General features: G+C 28.4%; 1 protein-coding gene across 1 annotated transcript; it reads left to right on the forward strand.

Moving 5' to 3' along the window:
* Window positions 1–6,803: 6,803 nt before the first annotated feature.
* Window positions 6,804–18,709, forward strand: Pglym78 (phosphoglyceromutase 78). The gene is made up of 4 exons (XM_075366165.1): window positions 6,804–7,028; window positions 7,879–8,111; window positions 10,214–10,478; window positions 18,219–18,709. The coding sequence occupies exons 1-4, from the start codon at window positions 6,830–6,832 to the stop codon at window positions 18,383–18,385; spliced, it is 864 nt and encodes a 287-aa protein (XP_075222280.1). The 5' UTR covers window positions 6,804–6,829; the 3' UTR covers window positions 18,386–18,709.
* The last annotated feature ends 1,437 nt before the right edge of the window (window positions 18,710–20,146 follow it).

Here is a 20,146-nt window from a genome sequence, read left to right on the forward strand (position 1 = left end):
CTTTTTGTTTTAATTTCACCTCAACGGTGTGGGTAGCCTGTTTGTATTATTTTATCCCATTTTTTTATCTTTCCTTCCCCACATCCTATCGGTTCAGTTCCCCAGGTATTTTTTTTTGTTGGTGGTAAACAACATATTGCAAGACTTCAGTTGATGTTAACTAAAACAATTACATTCCACGATAATAATTTTCCAAGCATTTCTTTGCATTTATAGGTAACTAATTATATTTACAATAAATTACTTTTAACAAATACAATTATCATATTTGTGTAATTTTTTTATGAATTTTAGTATTAAAATCAAAATTGTGGGACTTGACTAAGTGGAACTGTCAAAAATTATTCATTCTACCGGTCTGGGCTAGGCTTATATAGACCAGGAAAAATACAAGTCTTGTATAAATTGACTTAATGTCAAAAATATTTTTAAAAGATATCACAGAGTTGGGATGTCACGCAGTAATTACAAATTCCAGAGTTAGAGTACAAAAATCTAATTCATAATTTCTGTGTTATTTTTAATTAAAGTGAGCTTTTTTATTTTACACTTTGTCTTCATTTCAGTTTTGGTATTTTATATGTTTATTCAGTTGTACAAGATTTTTTTAATTAAAATTTCTATGTAGAAATTTCATTTGAGACTGATAAAATTATCCTTTGTAAGATTTTATATGGTGTTAAGATGAGACATCATATAAATGAAATTTTGAAAACATTCCAAATTTTATTTCTGTTTTAGAAAAAAAATTGATTTTTCACTTTCAAGATAGCAGGAATAAATTTTTTAAACATTTTAGTATATCAAAATTTGAGCTTAATAAATAATTCTGCTTCACTTTATGGAAAAAAATGGGAATTAAAAATTAAATCTGAGGAATACTGGCATAACAAAAATTGCCACCTACTGTACAGCCGGTTTTCAGAAGCAATTCAATAAATTTAAATTGATGAATGTGTATTTCTTAGTGTTTGTCAAAAAATTTGAAAAAATTACAGTATATTTTTAATAATCCAATAGTATTGTGTCAGAATAAAAAGCTAAAATATTTAACTTCTGCAGCTGAAACACATATTAACCAAAATTTCAGAATGAATTTTTTTTATAAATAGTTATTTATCTGGCATTTATAATATAGAGTTTTTTTTTGTAATTTTAAAAATGTATATATATATATATAATAAAGAGACTGTTGCAGCAGAATCATTTGATGGATCCTGTTATGAATATTAGTAATAAAGTCATAAGAAATTTAATCTACAAAAAATTGTTCGTTACATTTCTTTAAGAAACTGTTTGGATTTTTAATTTATTTATTCCTCTATTGTTATTATTTTTTATAAATAAAAAAGCAAAGAATGTATGACTTTATATCAATGAAGTTTTATATACTTCCATGATGCATTTACAAAAGATGAGATTATTTACAGAACACTTCCATGGAATTCATTCTCATAAAATCAAGATATAATTATTTTTTTAAGTAACCCGTATTGTATAACATTTGAAAATTTAACTGTAATTGACATCATGGTATCTAAAAGAGTGGTCAACCACACTTATTTCACTAGCTCAGTACATTGGTTTTAAATATAGATTATCTTGAAGCTTCCTTTGTTTATTAATTAACTCAGATTTATTCATGTAATATTTTTCCAATAAATGATTTCTTTTGTGTTATTATTGTTTTCTATGTTCATAATGTTATGCTTATTTACTATAAGTTGCTTAGTTATGCAGGGAAATTACTACCTTTTTTGTAGTGTTTATAGTGTTCTGAAAACTTGTTTGCTGGTGGTTTTCATTTACCAGATTCATTTTTAAAAAATTAATGTTCTTTTTAATTTGTAGATAGCAAAAAATTATTTATGTAGGTATATAAAGAAAATGTAATTGTTTTTCATAAATGAATTTACTGTTAAAACAGCTTTTATTTTTGAATACAGTTTATCTTACTGTTTGTGTAGTGTTTTCTGCTTATACATTATAAAATGAGGTTTGTCTGGGTTGTATTTTTTTAATGGTTTATTATTTACATGTTCATTTTGATCTTTTTAATATACAATTAGCAGTTGATTACACATCACGAGATTTTTCATTCATGGGTCTGGTGGCTAGTTGGGGGTGAGAACTGGTCGGAGGAAGGAGATTTATTTTTAAAGTAGGTTAATTCTTTGTATAATTTTTTACTCTAATATGTCTCTCCAGACTACATTTTTTTGAATTTGAAATTGATGATTGATATGGTCAGTTTTAAAGAATGATGCAATAGTACGTCAGATTTATTTATTTGATATCTCTCAAAAAAATGGAGGAGGCAGAAGAGATCAAGCAACCATTGATGACATATCTAGGTGTCATAAGCTTTCATTTAAAAAAAAATTATGAAATCAGTCCAGTGATTGGGGCTGGGGGCTATAAAGATTTTTATTCCCCATAACAAGTGTACAATTAAGTAGTGTTTTTGCAATATCTTTCAAAAATGATGGGAGAGGAAGCAGGTGACCATTGATGACATCTATACATTATAAGCTTTCATTTTTTTTCTAAATTGGCAAAATCGGTTCAGTGATTGGGGCTGGGGCACTCTGTTATGGCTTTATGGATTTCCCCCATAACAAATGTTCAGTGAAATTTGTTTTTATAATGTTTCTCGAAAATGGTGGGGGGGGGGGTAATGTTATTTATGCATTGATAATTGATTAATTGTATAGTTTTAATTATATTTTGAGTAACTGGGAAAAACCTTGTCAGTGTCCCCCAGCCCAACTACTGTAACTGTAATTTACTATGCTTGATGTGTATTAATATTTACTAATTGATATAAGAAAAAATATTATATGTTTTAATTAACTGCTTAATTAAAAATAAATATTTATTTAATTCAATTTAATATCTATTTACCTTTACATTGATGACTTATCTAGGAATCATTAGCTTTCATTTTAAAAAAACTAATTATCGTTGCCAGTTATTTTAAATATATAGAAGATATATTATTTGTATACCTAACTCTACATCTGATCAATTAATTATAAATGCATAAGGGCCACAAAGAACTGTTCTGCTGCTGTAAAGTAATTTATAAAAGTTGTGAGTTAGAATAAATGCATTTTAAATGGAAATTTTTTTGCCTCTAAGAAAAATATGTATTAAATATTTAAAATTTGACACATCAAGTAATTCATTTCAAACTATGTTATGCTGCACCACAAGGATGTACTATTTGTGTATGACTATTGATCATTTAACTGTCACATCCACATTTAGATGGTAGAAAGGGGTTAAAGAGGACAAACTGGTTTATGAAAGTAGCCTATCATTTTTTAATATTATGGATGGATTAGGAGTTAAAAATTTAATAAATATTATTTACAATGCCTTAGAAACCTATTCTGATATTTTTTTTTTTTTAATTCCATAGTATTTTATTTTATGGGAGAAATAGTAAATATTAAAAAAAATTGTTTACTAAAATGATAAAATAAAACAGAAAAAAGAAGTTACTGACTCGTAAAATAAATACTGTAACTTTGATATCTCCACAGAATCCAGTTTTTTTAATATGTAAATCAGCATGTCACTTAATTGTGAAATTTCTTAGCAGATTTTAATTTAAATGAAAGTATTAATTTCTTTTTTATGTGCACAATATTATCCTTATATATACATTTATTGTATTCTTTCAATCTTTTAAGATATATCCTATATACATTTTTTACTAAGTCTCTGCAACAAATAAACTAATACTCCTTATACTGGAGTTTTTGCCTCAAAAAACTACTAGAATACTTCTAAATTATGTATTCTGACAAAAACATTGACTTAATTTTTTCTTAATATTTTTAACACATTTTTCTATGAAATTTTCAAAATGTTGCTAAAATTATGAATTCAAATCATTTATAAAGGAAACTCTTTATTAACAAATCATATTTGTTAATTAAATTGTTACATTATTTGCAACTTTGATATTCTTTCCATGCTTTTACAATGTAGAATTTTGTACTTAGTATAAAGAAAAATTCAGGTGTTACAACAAACTTCATATTACAGTGGCTCTATCTCAGTAATAAAGTTTTTCTTATTTGATTTAAAACAGGTAAGTGACCAAATAAGGTAAGTAAATATGTAAGTGACTCTTATTAGTAGCCAATAAGTTAATATATTTGTCTTTATATATGTATTATTTTTTTTCTCTTATTTACATATACAGTAATGAAAAATCTTACATGTCAGTCCATTCTATTTTAAAAGTTATATTTTAAGAAAGATCCTTTACTAATTAATTGCATAAAAATAACAAGTTTGACTTTGCCTTGTATTCCATGTACCAGTGACAAATGGCATCTCGAATATTGCTTGCCCTAATGTAAATCAGGTGCTGGAGTTCGGCATCCGCCTTAAAAAATAGACTGAAAGAAGCTATTTGGTTTGTAAGCTGATAGCTGGGCCAGTCCAGTAGTATAAACCTTAGATGACTCTAATCAGTGACCAATTCAGAAGTGTGACAGGGACATTCAATTGTGGTGAGGAGACCAAGCTCCTTGCCTTGAGTGTCTTGTTTTGCTTTCTTATTATTTCCAGGGTGCCAACTGGGTCCTCTTATCAGTGGCATTCCAACTGGCTTCAAGTGTGTTGTGATGGGGGCTGCATTGAAATCCCCTTAGTTCTGAAGAGCCTGGATTTTTGTGGCAATAGTTTGTATCAAATGAAGAATATTCATAACTGTTGAATTGATGGAAAAAAGGGTTGCATTACATTCTAGCCCATAGGTCCTTAATTTGAAAGGTAGAATCAGCAGTCTAGTACGAATGCTCTTAATTTAGATATATTTGGTTTAGCAGAGTAAGTAGTTTTAGATATATGTAGTTGTCTATAGTGAAAGCACATCACTGTAGTTGCTTGATGTTCTTTCTTAGTTTGCACAAAGCCAGTTTTTTTAAAATGCCAGTCTCTTATCTGTCACTACATTTGGGCTGGGAGCACCAATTAAAAATGTTAAAACTGCTGGCTCATATTTACCGAAAAGCCTTAATCACAGATTATATATTCAGATATTTTCACTTTACAATAGTTAGTGTGTCAATATTATCTGCTTTATTTTCTGTGAAGTATGTTTTATGGTATTAAATTAGATAGGCATGTTCTGTCATCCCTCTGATCAGTTACCTAACCAAGGAGGTGATTTAGATGCCCTGCTGGCAGAGACTGTCTCTGATGTATACTCTAAAATATTGGTACTGCAGACTATCATTTTTCCTCCCATTTTTTGCTAAGCTGTTAGGCATGAGATGCAGTGCTTACCAAATAGAAGTAGCTTGCATTTCCTGAAAGTAGCCTTCAACAGTAAATGATAAATATTCTGTAATACAATAGTCTGTTAAGCTTTTCATACATGAAATAAAAATGACAGTTCAGGTAAATAGAGTGCATGTAACACAGTTAGTGGCAAGATGTTCTGAAGATGCATACTTAAAAATTCATTTTCTAAAAAAAATCTTTAAGGTGTATAAAAATGTGCTCAAATAATTTTAGTCTATTAAACTGTATTTATTATACATTTAGTACCTTACTCTATTTAGTTTATCTCATGAATTTATATTTTAAATTAATATGAACTTGAATCCCTTAAATTTTTTATTTTGTAATTACTAGTGTGTTTTGATTAATATTTTATCACTGTTTCTCTTGAGAAAAAATAATGGGCAATTCCTGTGGTGTAATATATATTGCTGACATATAGTTTGTTGATGAGAACAATACATTTGGCACTGTTTCACAAAAAAAACTTGTCCCCACTCTTTACTGTACATGGCACAGCGTGCGGAGCACTAAAAGTAAAAAAGGCTAATACTCAAAACAGTTTTCTCCGATAAATTGTTTACTGTGGTAAACAGAACTTGTAAAGCTGAATGCCACCTTCATTTCTATAGATATGAAATTAACTGGAAAAACAGTCTTGACGTACTAAGTATGAGTATTTCATGGAAGAGGCTAATTAAAGTTACCCCAATCTTTAGTGAAATTTTTTAAACGGCGAATGTAAACTAAATGACAAAAAAAAAATTATATTGTTTAATTTTTACTTTAAAGTGAAAGAAGTATTGTGATCACGAAAAGTTTCGGTTTTCATATTTCAACGGAAGTATCCATTTGAATAGTTTCGGCGTGACGTCGGATTACAAATATTTGAATTTTGGACTTTTTCTTAACTGCAGTAATAAGCTCTTGTTGCGAACTTTTCAACGATATATCATAAGTGGTACTTATATTCATTGGTTCCAGAGTTATAGCCAAATGAAATATTTGGATCTTATGAACAGAAGAAGGCACATCGGTTCAAATCAGACTTTTTTTAATCAAATATATCCTTTTTTATTTAAATATATTGATTTATTAACCTTTGATTGTAAAAAAAAGTTATAATAATTCAATCACAATAAAAAAAAATGTTAATAAGTAATTCAATAGGCGTACAAGGGTCATGTGGTATCCACATGTGATTTTTTTATTACGACCTCAAATATGTTACATATGTTTTTTTTTACAAAATGCGTTAAATGACGTATTATGGGATGCCGGGAATCGAATTCAATACCAGCTGATTGAGAAGCCATTCTCCTACCACTAACCTAACTACCCGGCTTGTCCTCTCTAATTGTTTTAAAGAAGACTACAAAATGAAGTAATATTCAAAACCTTGTTTGTTTTTTTTGTTTTCTTTTCGTTTTTTAGTTTAAACAATTCTAGCACGAGTTTGATGAAATCTTTCTTGAATCATATAGTTGGCTCAACTGCGGGTAACCTTCTCAATGTCACACAGCATATGTTCTCTACAGGGACATCTTGCCGGTTACGTAGTCCCTTGTCAATCAAAAATTTCTCAAAGTTTTGCAGTAGTTCTCACAATATGGCTTGTAGCAACACCGGTAAATACCAGATTGTCATGGTAAGACATGGCGAAAGTGAATGGAATCAAAAAAATTTATTTTGCGGTTGGTATGATGCGAATCTTAGCGCGAAAGGTAAAGAAACACATTGAATTTTATTGTTGAATGTTCGTTAAATTTCAGTACCGAGTAATATATAATTTACTTTAGTAATTAACTTTTTCTCAGGTTTTTAACCGTACTTTATACTAATTGATGAAGTTTTTGTATTGGATGCCATCAAAATGTGTACTTTTTAAATGAACTTTAGACTAACATTAATTACACGTAAAATTTTTACCTTGCATGTAATCTTTTAAAAAGTTACTACAAAATACACTTTTTATTTTATATTCTTGCCCTATGTAGCTTGTATGAATATTATAACTTCCTAAGTATGTTGTAGGTATAATCTATTTCAGTTCTTGAATAAAGGTTATTTTCAAAGCCAAATTATGCTATTAAATTTATTGCTGTCCATATAATGTATTTTCACATTAAAGATTTTAAAATATTTGAAGTCAAATATTTAACTTAAGTGTCAACTGATTACAGTTTACTGTTGTTGGTTATAAACATAGTTTAGCTGTAAAAATTGAAACCTTTTAAAATTATAATGGAAGTTAATGCTAATCTGAAAAATGTTTATCATTTTTTGCTTTGAACCATCCAGGAAAGTGTTAGGACAGTTATCGTTTGTAGATTAGCGTACTTACTTATTCCTGACATGATCTATGTGTAATAGTAGAAAAAAGGATTTGTTTATAACAGACTATGTAGACCGCTTGCTATACACTTTATACCTAGTTATATTGGATTTATACTGGTTTTTAATTGCATTTTATTTGATTAATGAATTTGTAATGAGAAACCAGTAAATTATTTTTCTTTTGAAATATTCTGCATAAAATAATTTTTTTTAAATATGTTATTAATTTATAATCAGGTGAAGAAGAAGCATGTGCTGCAGGTAAAGCTCTAAAAGAAGCTGGCTATACATTTGATATTGCACACACTTCTGTATTAACAAGGGCACAAAAAACTCTTCAAGCAATATTAGAAACTTTGTGCCTTACTAATTTAAAGGTGTGTAAAACTTGGAGGTTAAATGAAAGACATTATGGTGGCTTAACTGGATTAAATAAAGCTGAAACTGCTGCGAAGTATGGTGAAGAGCAGGTTTGTAATTTTAAGACATTATGTTACCTACATTTTGTTAAATAAGTTATTATGTTATACTTATGTTAAGTATTTCATCCAATAGAGAAATACACCCAATGTTCTGTGGTATTAGTCATATGTACAATGGATAATCACCATACAAAAAGTGCTGCAAGTCGTCTTCCAATTCCTTTTAACTTGACCTTAATTGTAACTCTAACTTCCGACAGAATAGATTAGCAACTGAACAGGATGTCATAACTCACAAAACTGATTGCTGACTAGAATACTGATAGCACAGCACATACTGTGTGACCTTGCATAAATTGCTGCTTTCTGATATTTTTTAGTTCTTGTGTTTTCCTGATCCTAACCTATCTACTATGGTATATAAAAGTACGAAAAGGCTATCTACTATGGTATATAAAAGTACGAAAAGAATTGCAGGTCAAGTAATTGCCCAGAATTACCTCACATAGGTCTGAAATGTTAAAATTTTTATAATCACTTTTTAGTTTTAAAACTTTTTTTCATTAAAATATCTAAAAACATTACTATTAATTTTGAAATGTATACAAAAACAAAATGAGATAATGTAAGTAGTAAAGTAAATCATTTAGATAGAAAGGTAGATAGGAGAATAATATAAATAGTAGGTATTCTATAAATATAATACAATGAACAATATGAATGTAGTAAAAACATATTACTAAGAAAGATATTAGTTTGTAAAAACTGTAAAAGAGAAATATTGAAATGTAAACATATTTACTACATAAATTCTCCACGATTTAAGAATTTTGTAAATATGTTTAGGTTAAAAATTACCACAGAACATACTGGAGAATAACATGTAACATCAAATTAGTAAACTGATTGAAAAAATATATACTGCTTAAACAAATGTTGTATACTTCTGGTTTAATTTTGTAACTATCTAGTTAATCTCTCTTGAAACTTGGTTTTTTCTGTGATTTTTGTTTAAAGATTAAATAATGAAATTATTATTTTACAGATTAGCTTCAAAATAGTGACAATGATTGCTATGTAGTAAAATGCATGTCAGTGGACAGTAAGAATTGATATTTTATTTTATATTGATTAATTTTATTTTTTAGTATTGAGTTTGTTAGCATTACTCATAATTATAGTATTAACTTTTACTGTTTACTGTAAATGTTTTTTCTTTGTTAATCTCAAATCTCAAAGTCAAAATTACATTCCTTATCAAAAGTTAATTGGTATACCAACTAATCAGAATGATGATCCACAGTACCTGCAGCTCAGTCCATTGTATGTTGTTGGTCAAATTTGGTTTTGCAATTAATATTTCATAACCAGATTGCAGCACAATAACCCAATATTAGTAACCATGAAAGTATATATTGCAGTATTGTTTTTTGATTGGCACTATACACTTTCATCTGGATTACTTTTATCCTGTTTAATGTACACTATTGTATATTTATTTTTGTTTTGTGGCTCTTTTTCTCTCTCCCTCCCTCCCCTTTTTTGTACACCCAACATTCTTTTCTGTTTTGGTAGGTTCCTTTAGTTAGAATTTCTTACTAATTGTTCTTTTCTGGCATTATACTATTGGTCCCAAAAATATTTTGTATGTTTGTCTGTCCTGTTTTTTGGCTTTTATTCAAAATTGATTGTTTTAGTTGAACTCTTGAATGGCATTTTTTGTGTTCAGGCAGTAATAACATGTTTAAATATTAGCTTACGAAAAAGAAGTTAATGGTTAATCCCATTCACCAGGATTATAAAAAGTTAAAATGCTGCACATATCACATAAGGCAACAAATTAAAGTGCTCTGCTCATATGGTTTTGCTTGTTTATAAGTAGTGATTTATTGCCTGTGGAAATATAGCGGTTTTAACATATGCATTTTTTATGGTTTAAAAATAATAAAGATTGAAAAAACTGTTTACAACTCTTATACTTGAGACAAAAGAATAGCTTATTAAACATTGTTATTATTAGGCTTGGCATTCAGTAACTGCTGTAACTACAAAACTTTAATTTGGAAAACTTTGATATTTTAAAAATAATTTTAATTTTTTTATTAATAAAATGGTACATGGTGATCTCTGGTATCTATTTTTCTTTTTAGGTACAAATATGGAGAAGAAGTTTCGATGTTCCTCCTCCACCGATGGAACCAGATCATCCCTACTATAAGGAAATTGTTGAAGACCCAAGATACAAAAATGGACCTCCCAAGGATCAATTTCCAATGTTTGAATCATTAAAATTGACAATTGAACGGACATTACCTTACTGGAATGATTGTATTGTACCTCAATTAAAAGAAGGGAAAAAGATTTTGATAGCAGCTCATGGTAACAGCTTAAGAGGAATTGTAAAACATTTGGACTGTGAGTATATCTAAATTTATGATTTATGTTTAAAGAGAAGTATATTATGAAATTCAGTTTTTTTTATTTTAATATTTGACTGATAAAATTCTTTGTATTCTACATGTTTGCAATAATATTAATTAATAATCTTAGTTTTGTTCACTGTCAAGATATCATTTAGGACAGGCATCTCTTTAAAAAAATGATGAAGCTTTAGAATCTGATAGATGATTTAAAAACACATGAAAGATTTATATAATTACAGAAATATAGATTTTACAATTGGTCTATTTAATATTCTATAGCCCTTTTAGTGCTGAATGAGTTGCATAAAAATTGTGACATTTTGAAATTGAATGAAGAGCTTGTTTTATTATTTTTATATATACCTTTTCTACTACTGAGTTGACGTAGTGTATTTAATGACTGTATTGTTACATAATAGAAAGATGTTTATTAATTGTTGCTTTATACTGTCTATCTCAGGTATACACTATCACTGTCACACAATTAAAGCACCTGAAGTTGAAGTGGTACAGTCAGTAGTGATATCTCTTTGAGTAGTGATGTTCAGTGTACAATGAGCCCCTGTCCTGTAGTGAAACAGATTGAAGGTTTGCTGTGAGATCTGAATATTCCCTGAAATTTAGTGGGCCTTGTATGTTGATATACAAATTGATTTATATTAGTCTCTGTGAAGAAGACAACAGGAAACTACTTCTTTCCCTAATTAACCTGGGTGCAATATTTGTTAATTTAAGAATATATGTATGTTTGTATAGGAGAGACACATCACCTTTAACTGTTAAAAGTTATGAAAAAATCTGTAAAATTAAACATATTGTTATTATTCTATAAAGTTTTATAAAATCTAATTTTGAGCAATGTTGCCTAGTTTAAATTATAAAGGTTGTTAAAATATTTATTTTCACTCAAGTGATATGTATATTATAATAAAGTAAAAAGATTGTAAAGTTCACAAAAAATTTTAGCAATTTTTTAGAATTGCAATGGGGCATCCCAGAAAAGTTTTCATTGTACACATAATTACATAATGGAAATATATTTAGAACTGAGCTTACAGCTTTCATGTTTTGTGTGCATTTTTACCCTTAAAAATACATAAGAGGAGAGTAATAATTTGATTAGAATTATTAGTAATAATTTTATTAGAAAAGAAAAAATATCTTTTCTGAAATAAATAGATCAGAAAAGAGTTTTGTTTCTAGAATATTATTTCTAAAATTATGAAATTTGGTGTTACGTGTATGTGCTGCGTGTGCAAATGCACATAATTTTTATCATATGGTGTGGAAATAAAAGTTACAAATTAAGTCATTAAAAATAATGCTTTTAACATAAAATTCTCATTCATTATAACAGTTAGTAGAATTTATACAAAATTGATGTTTACAGATAATCCTAATTTAATTATTGTTTAATGTCTGATATCAAAAACTGCTGCAAGCAAAATATTAAATAGAAAACATTTGAAATTTATAAGAAAATTTTGAGACAGATGTTCAGATGATATTATGATTAATTTTTTTTTATTATTTTGCTAAATGACTTAAAAAAAAGGAAAAAATATTAATACCAGATTGATAGTGCTGCTGCCATAATTTCGGATATTCAGTATAAAATATAGTCAAAGTCAGTGCTAAGAACAGATCAAGTAGGTTTTACAAGCAAGCTGTTCATATGTGCGATGCCTGAAAAGGTAGGAAAGCCAAAATTTATGTATGTATAAGTTTTCTGACAGTTTTCCCAAAAATATTGTTTGCATATTTACTGCAGAGACCCACAAAAATCCCTTTCTTGATTTTAGTATCACTAACACAAAGAAATCGTTCTTTTAAACCATTAAATTTTTCATTATGTTGGCTAAATTTTGAATTTAAAAAAAATCAGGATAGGTGTTAAAATCTGTCATACGTAAGTTGAATATTTTTAATCATACTCTACTATAGTATAGCAGCTTCTTCATACTACATTGTAATAAACTACACAATAAACAAAAGCATGTTAAAGGCCAAAAAAACAATTCAATAGTTTTTTATGCACTATTTTTGTGAATTACAATGTATTTGAAGGAATCTGTAAAAATTAGAGAAAATTAAGCATAAAATTACCCCATTTTTTAGTTATTTCCCCAGTTGTATGATTTTAGCATTCCATAACTTATTTAAGATGTAAGAAAAATGAAACAAAGTTTTATCTGTTCTTTTTTTGACATAAAGAACAAAATATGTGATCCTAATAGAACTTTTCATGCCGAATTCAAATTTGTAAATAGATTCTCTTCATTCATCATTTTTTATGATATGTAGGTAAACTTTGAAAGAGATTTAAGAATTTGCATGCATGCAGGGCATTATTCAACTTAGTGGTAGTTATTTTCCTCTTGTGTTTTTTCATCTGAAAGTCCCTCTTCAACATCCAACAATAATCTGCAAGCATTCTTGCACTACTGTAAGTAGTACCTGTTTTCCATGTAGAAAAAGCTAAGGAAGTGTTCTCTGTGCTCGCCACTGATGGTGCTGAGGTTGTATCCAGGTGTGAATCCAAGAAATGAATATTGTGCAAAAGCACAGCCTTTAAACTAGTTTTTGAAGAACCAATGAACAGTCTAAATTCTCTAGAGATATTTTCATGATGAAGTGCATCCATGACACCACAAATATTTTTAAAGTATATTGAACTATTTTCTTCAGATAATAATCTTGAAACTTTTCCTGATGATTACAAAAGAAACAGACTTTAATGTTAAAGTGTCAGTATGGGGAAAGATTTCAGTCTAGATCCCAAAAGCTCAGCTTGTTTCTCTGACAAGTCCAAATCCCAAACAAGATCATTTAATTCACCTTGAGTTACAAGATGAGATTCACAGGAAGAGGATTCTGTTACAAAATTAACATCATCTTGCTCCTCTTGTCAAACTTTAGTCGTTACATATATACCATTTTCCAATTCATATTGTAAAATTAATGTGTTGAAAGTTGTGGTACAGTTAAGTCCTTACAATAAGGCATACCCTTATGGCAGATGGTAGATTTGAGTACTGCGCTGTGTCTTAGGGTTAACTATTTTTTCATTTTATCTTTGTAGTTCAGAAATAACAGTCTGATTAATGGTTTGTGATTGACTTCACAAATCAGTATGGCAAAACTCATGTGGTTATTATCACTAGCCCAGTCTGTCAGATGTTTCACACAGGTCAAACAGAGATGTAAGGGGCCCAATTCTTATCCTGATCCTCAACTTTACAGCCAAAATAAACTTTATTATTTTTTAACGGACTCTGCTAGAAATTGTTTAAAATAGCATTTTATATACATAAGTTATCCCCAAAAAGTACATTGAATTCTACAAAAAGCAATATTTTTAAAATGTTATCGCACAAAAGCAATGAAAAATGGAAAAATTTTGATTGCATTTTTGAATTCAGCATAAAAAGTTAATGTTAGGAACTCAATAGAACTTTCATATGCTGAAAATTCTGTTTATTACTGTTATCAGTTTCAATGTGGAGGTCATTATTCTCATTGACTGACTGAGATTCCTACCTGATTTAATCCCTCTATTCTTTGTAATCTATTTCCATCACTATGTTAATTGAATTTATGAAATTATGTACTAAACCATAATAATGTTAAAATACATAGTTCAGTACAAATCAAACTGTTGAAGCTGACAGCCACTTTTTCCGCTGTATTGAAACTCATCAGAAAATGTTTTTAAATCAAATAGAACTGATTCATACTTAGAAACCAGATATTGTTATATTCATTTAAATCTAATAAAGTTATATAAACCAACTTTGCACTGTGAGAAAATGTACAAAAACCAGGTATTTTTTCTTGATTTCCTTCAGTAACGTAGTAACTAACAAAAAAATTGCAGAAAAAGATCACACTGTAATAAATTGTTCTTAAGATACAATTTTTCAAAAACTAATTATTTCTTTTACATTGCACACTAGTTACTATGTAAAGTGTTAGGTTGAGATAGAGAAAAAATCACTAGACTTTTAATTTTCAGCTGCTTGCAGCAAAACTAAGGAAATTTTATCTAAATCATCTAACAACAATTCATCTCTTGTACCAGCAGTGTATGAAATAGTTTTGTCATCAGCAAAAGCAATTAAAACATCTACATAAATCATCAAAGTAGAAAAATTAAAGAAACACTAAAAACAAAATTGGACTGAAGATAGACCTTTGACATCCCAAATTTTACTTTTGAGATCTTGGTTTAAAATTTCATGCCTTCCAACATTTTATCCTTTAATTATAATAATAATAAATAATCCTTATTCCACAAAATAAACAGGTTGCAAATGAAAATAGAATTATTTACAGTTATAAATTCTTAATACATAAACTTAGTAGACACAACCAAACAGTATAAAATAGAAACTAATAAAAGTAAACAATTATTACATAATCTGGTGCATAAACTAGGTACCTCCTATAGTAATAACTGTATTTGGAGGTTACCATCCATTGTTATTCTATGAGCAAAATAATAAAGTAAACCGTTTATTGAATAATGATAGTGTGAATTTAAACAGTAATTACACGATACAAGTCTTGCATTACTAAAATTTCAGCTAGTGACAAGATTTTATAAACATACATACAGATTAAATAAATCAGAACCATAAATACAATACAAGAACACAGTGATGAAATTAATCCTAGATAAAAAATGGAAAAAAAATAATAAAAATAAAAATTAATAAAAATGTGAAACTTTTAGTCATTGATTCTATCGACATTCACAGGCCAATCAATTTAAAAAACTCTCTACTTCATTTGACAACAACCAATTATAGATTGATAGTGAAAACCTTTTAGAATCTTCTATGGATTTAAATTCCCTTGGTAAGTGATTAAATATTTTTGGACCTGAGTATGAATAAAAACATTTTAATAACTCAATTCTTGGATTAGGAGGAACTACTTTATCCGCTTGTTGCAAAGGTCTCATAACCAAATTACCAAGGATCCTATCCTGTTTACACCCTTCATTATACGTCATTAGTATTCTATAGAAATACATATGACGCAGTGGCAAGATCTTAAGGTCTCTGAATCATGGGAAGGATTCAGGTCATCAATTTTTAACCAATATTATACGTACTACATGCTTCCGAACAATGTAAACAGATCAAAAAACACTGTAGTAAGCTCCACCCCAATATATCACCCCGTAGTTTAACCTTGACTGTACAAAAAAGCATAATACATTGATTTCAGAATTCTAACAGGGCAATATTTTTTTAATGAATTTATTTATACAAACACGTAATTGCTTTTTGAGATTAGTAATATGAACATTCCAGGATAGTCTACTGTCCAAAGTAATCCTTAATTGAACCACAATTACAGCATTCCTTGGATATCCAGTGTTTCAAGTTTGTCTATCAAGATTTAATATTAGTTTTTATAAAAAGCCTTTACCAATATCAAAAAATAATAATTTTAATATTAACAATCACTTTGATTTTTAAAATATAATAAATAATATTTAAATTTAAAATATCAGTAAGAAAATGTAATGTAAAGTCTACTCTTAGGTATTTCTGAAGCCAAACTGCCCTTTGTAAGTTTCAAAGAAATTTACAACTTAAGCTTTTATTAATTTCTTAAATAACTTGGACAATAATAGCAACAAAGAAACTGGCCACTAATCTTCTATCTCCTTTTTTAATACAGGGACAGTGGTAGAGATTTTAACACATTTGGGACGCAGTCTCTAGAAATACTTGGATGAAAAGTGTATGTTACATATTAGCTAAACTATTAACAGAACTACACAAAATCATATGAGTTAGGACGCCATCTCTGGTATTTTTATGCAAGGAAATTGATTTAGTCAAATCTAAATAAACTACTTTAAAGCCAGCTGGAAAGTGGATCACTGATCTCATTTTCTTTCACTGCCACCCTGTTAACAATGTATCTTTTGGACTTAAATAAAGCGTGATCAGTTCAAGAATTAATATTCCCCTGCAATGTGTAGATCTATTAATCAGCTGCTTAAATTCCATGCCAAACGAACTATTTAATGTATCATCAATAGCAAAAGTAATATTTGTAAAAAATATAAATTTCATGTAAGAAAAGTTTAAAAAATTCATTATTGCAAGATAATTCAACCAACAATGGAGCTCGCATAGTAAAAGTTTACTGGTGCACTTACAAAATAATCATTAAATAGATTAGCAGCTTCTCCTCTCTGTTACTAACGAATTATTTCGAGATAGAACCAAATCATTGCTTTTTATCACTAATCAACCATTATGCAGTTCAATCAACCTCATTATGTTATTAACCCCCATTATTATTTTTTTTGGATTGTTACTATTTTTTTAATAAATGCATTTAAATAATAATTTTATTTTGTCTCCTATACTCAAGTAAGTATTTTTTCCCAAAATTATCCAGTTCTTTTCAGATTTTGTAATTATTGAGTTTTCATTTATGAAGTGTGTACAGTTTGTCCCTCTTTTGAAAGCCCTACCAAAAGCTATTTTTATAGCACTCCTAATAATCCATTTCCCATAAATAGAATGTAACAATTTGACTGATGTTTTTAATAAAATAGATCAAATGCATTATCCACATCAACTGTTTCATAAACATCAGTCCATTCAGTAGTTTCAATCATGTTAGAAAGTCTGCTCTTATTTCATAATGAAGACATAGCTGGTTCAGAATAGGGAATATTAAAGTCAGCTGCAAAGTGATCAGTTATATGATTCTCACTGCTACCCTGTTGCAATAGTCTTTTTGATCTAAGTAAAATAATAGCAATGATGCAAGAACTAGCATGACCCTGCAATGTGCAGATCTATAAAATATGTTAATCAACCTGCTCAAATCCTAAGCCATAAAACCAATTAATGCTTTGGCTTCATTCTGATGCCATTCTTCAGAAGGTACAATGGTGCATTGTTATAGATAAACAACTAGTATAATCAAGAAACATATCAAAGTTCCTAAAAATATTTCTTGTATTTTGATGGATAAGAATGATACTGTAAGTAATATTCTCTGAAAAAAAAGATTACCATTAGCTTCATCAATGAAATAGTAATAATAACAAAAAAACCAAATAAAATTCTATGGTCAACAATAATTTTGCATCATAATCATTTTATAAATTTCTGTGAATTTTACAATTCATAATTTAATTTTAAAAGATTTTAATGCCAGTCAATTAGATAGAATAAACTACTCACCATGTTGGTGTAGTGGTGAATGCGCCTTCGCAAATCAGCTGATTTTGAAGTCGAGAGTCCCAATTTTCAAATCCTAGTAAAGGCAGTTATTTTTATACAGATTTGAATACTAGATCGTTGATACTGGTATTCTTTGGTGGTTGGGTTTCAATTAACCACACCTCAAAAATGGTCAACCTGAGACTGTACAAGACTTCACTTCACTTCACTTACACTCATACATATCATCCTCATTCATCCTCTGAAATAATACCTGATGGTGATTCACAGAGGCTAAACAGGAAAAAAAGGATAGAATAAACTAAAAATCAATTCTTAGCAAATTCACTGCAAACATGATACTAAAGGTATACAATTAATCAATAACTACATTTTACACTTACTCATGCACACAAATTAGCTAATTTTCTATTAAAGTTATTGTCAGCCCCTGATAAACAGAAATTTATTCAAGTTAGATTGTATAGTTTACTATTTGTATTCTTATTTGTATATTTTGTTTTTTGCAGGTATATCTGATGAAGCCATAATGGAACTAAATCTTCCAACTGGCATACCATTTGTTTATGAATTGGATAGTGATTTCAAACCTGTTGTTTCAATGAAATTTTTAGGTGATGAAGAAACTGTTAAAAAGGCTATGGAAGCAGTTGCAGCTCAAGGAAAAAAGAAATGAGCTGATTTTAATTGTTCAATTATAACTAATCTATTATAATTCTCCTTCATTATAGTAAAATTCATAATTTTATTATTTTTTTCCGTATTAAATTTTTTTCTGAATGTATGTAAATATAAATGTAATAGTTAATACATTTGTTTTTAGTGTGTATATATCTTTATATAACTTATTAGTATGTGATGTAAATTAGTCTTGATGCAGAACAACATATATTTTAAAGGAGTATTTTTATTACACATTTATACAACAAAAAAAAAATTATAATTGACTGTGTAAGTTATTTGAACTTAAAAATTTTATAATAAAGATTTTTCATTTTTAGGTTATGTCAGTTATTTAATAGCTTTGCTGTTGTAGGCATTATGTGCTTTAAAATACTTAAAAAGAATTCAAAAGGCATAATTTGATTATTATGAAAATCAAGTTTCTTTTGTTTATCTTTTTTTTAGAACAACTTTTTTCAGCATTTATAACCATGTTTCTTTCAGACACTTTGTGTGTACATAATACATATGCACTCTATTTTTACATTTCACACTCATGTGTAAATGATTTACTTATAAATAATTTATTATGTATATTAAGCAGGAATAGGGTAATATGGAATTTGAAATTAGAGTAGGGTAATATTCCAAGTCTATTAGTACAAAATTAAAACAATTTCCACGACGAGTGATTTCTCAAAGATCTGTAATAAAAAATATTTAAATCATATACAAATGCATAAAAGTTCAGCTTAACTTATTTGACTGTGGCCCACTGGTGAGGCAACATTACTAGTTTTCCTTATCAACCAAATAACATTTTGGAATTAAACATGACTATTCAGTTCCAATTAAAAGGAAATATATCTTTAGTTATAATCCTGCAGTGTCAATAACAGAAATGAGAATGATTATATATCTATCATGTACCCAGGTGAATGTTTAAAAATATAATTTTAACCAAATATTTAACTTACTCTGTTAGAAAAACTGTTTATTACTAATTAGTTTCCTTATCTCTTAGAACATTTTCCTTTGCAGTCCAAAGGAAACTTGTGTGAGGCAAATAAACAGTTCACATAAAGTGTATCTATGAACAGAACATGAATTTATGTAAACTATGCGAAAGTGACTTCAAATTGGCTGATAAAGTAAAAATTTTAATTAGACTTAAATAATTTAATTGAATTTTGAAATTAACACTTAGTAAATCTTCACTGAACATGACAGCATTTAAACTGCAAAGTAATTTGTTACAGTGAACATACTTTACACACTCAACTCCGCTAAAAAAAATTTCTGTATGACTTAATATTTTTCCAATTAAATTGGAGTAAAACCTCTTTCTATTGTTTTAATTTTTTTTTTGTATTTTTTAATAATGGACTATTACAATCGCCCATAGTCAGTGGTGTTTATAACCTTAGCTAGTGACTGGCAGGCTTCAGATTAGATGCAATATATGTATATATGATGAATGAAGGGTTAGAAATAATTAACAAATGACTGTTGCAGTAAACAATATTTTCATTTATCATGTTCTAACCCCACTGGGCTGATCTAATGGTTAACTCATCATTGTTGCAAATCAGTTGTATAACAGCCGATTTTCAAAGTCCACGGTTCAAATCCTAGTAAAAGTTAACTTTTATATGGATTTGAATACTAGATGGTTGATACCAATATACTTTGGTGGTTTGAGTTCAATTAACCACACGTCTCAGGAATGGTTGACCTGAGTCTATACAAGACACCTTTTTCCTGTCATACATAT

The sequence above is a fragment of the Lycorma delicatula genome, chromosome 5, assembly GCF_047948215.1.
Source record: "Lycorma delicatula isolate Av1 chromosome 5, ASM4794821v1, whole genome shotgun sequence".
In the NCBI taxonomy this organism is placed as follows: Eukaryota; Metazoa; Arthropoda; class Insecta; order Hemiptera; family Fulgoridae; genus Lycorma; species Lycorma delicatula.

Coding starts and splice junctions, on each gene's coding strand:
- Pglym78 (XM_075366165.1), top strand. CDS start 6,830: ATGTTCTCTACAGGGACATCTTGCCGGTTACGTAGTCCCTTGTCAATC. Junction 7,029..7,878: donor TGCGAATCTTAGCGCGAAAG/GTAAAGAAACAC, acceptor ATTTATAATCAG/GTGAAGAAGAAGCATGTGCT. Junction 10,479..18,218: donor AATTGTAAAACATTTGGACT/GTGAGTATATCT, acceptor TGTTTTTTGCAG/GTATATCTGATGAAGCCATA.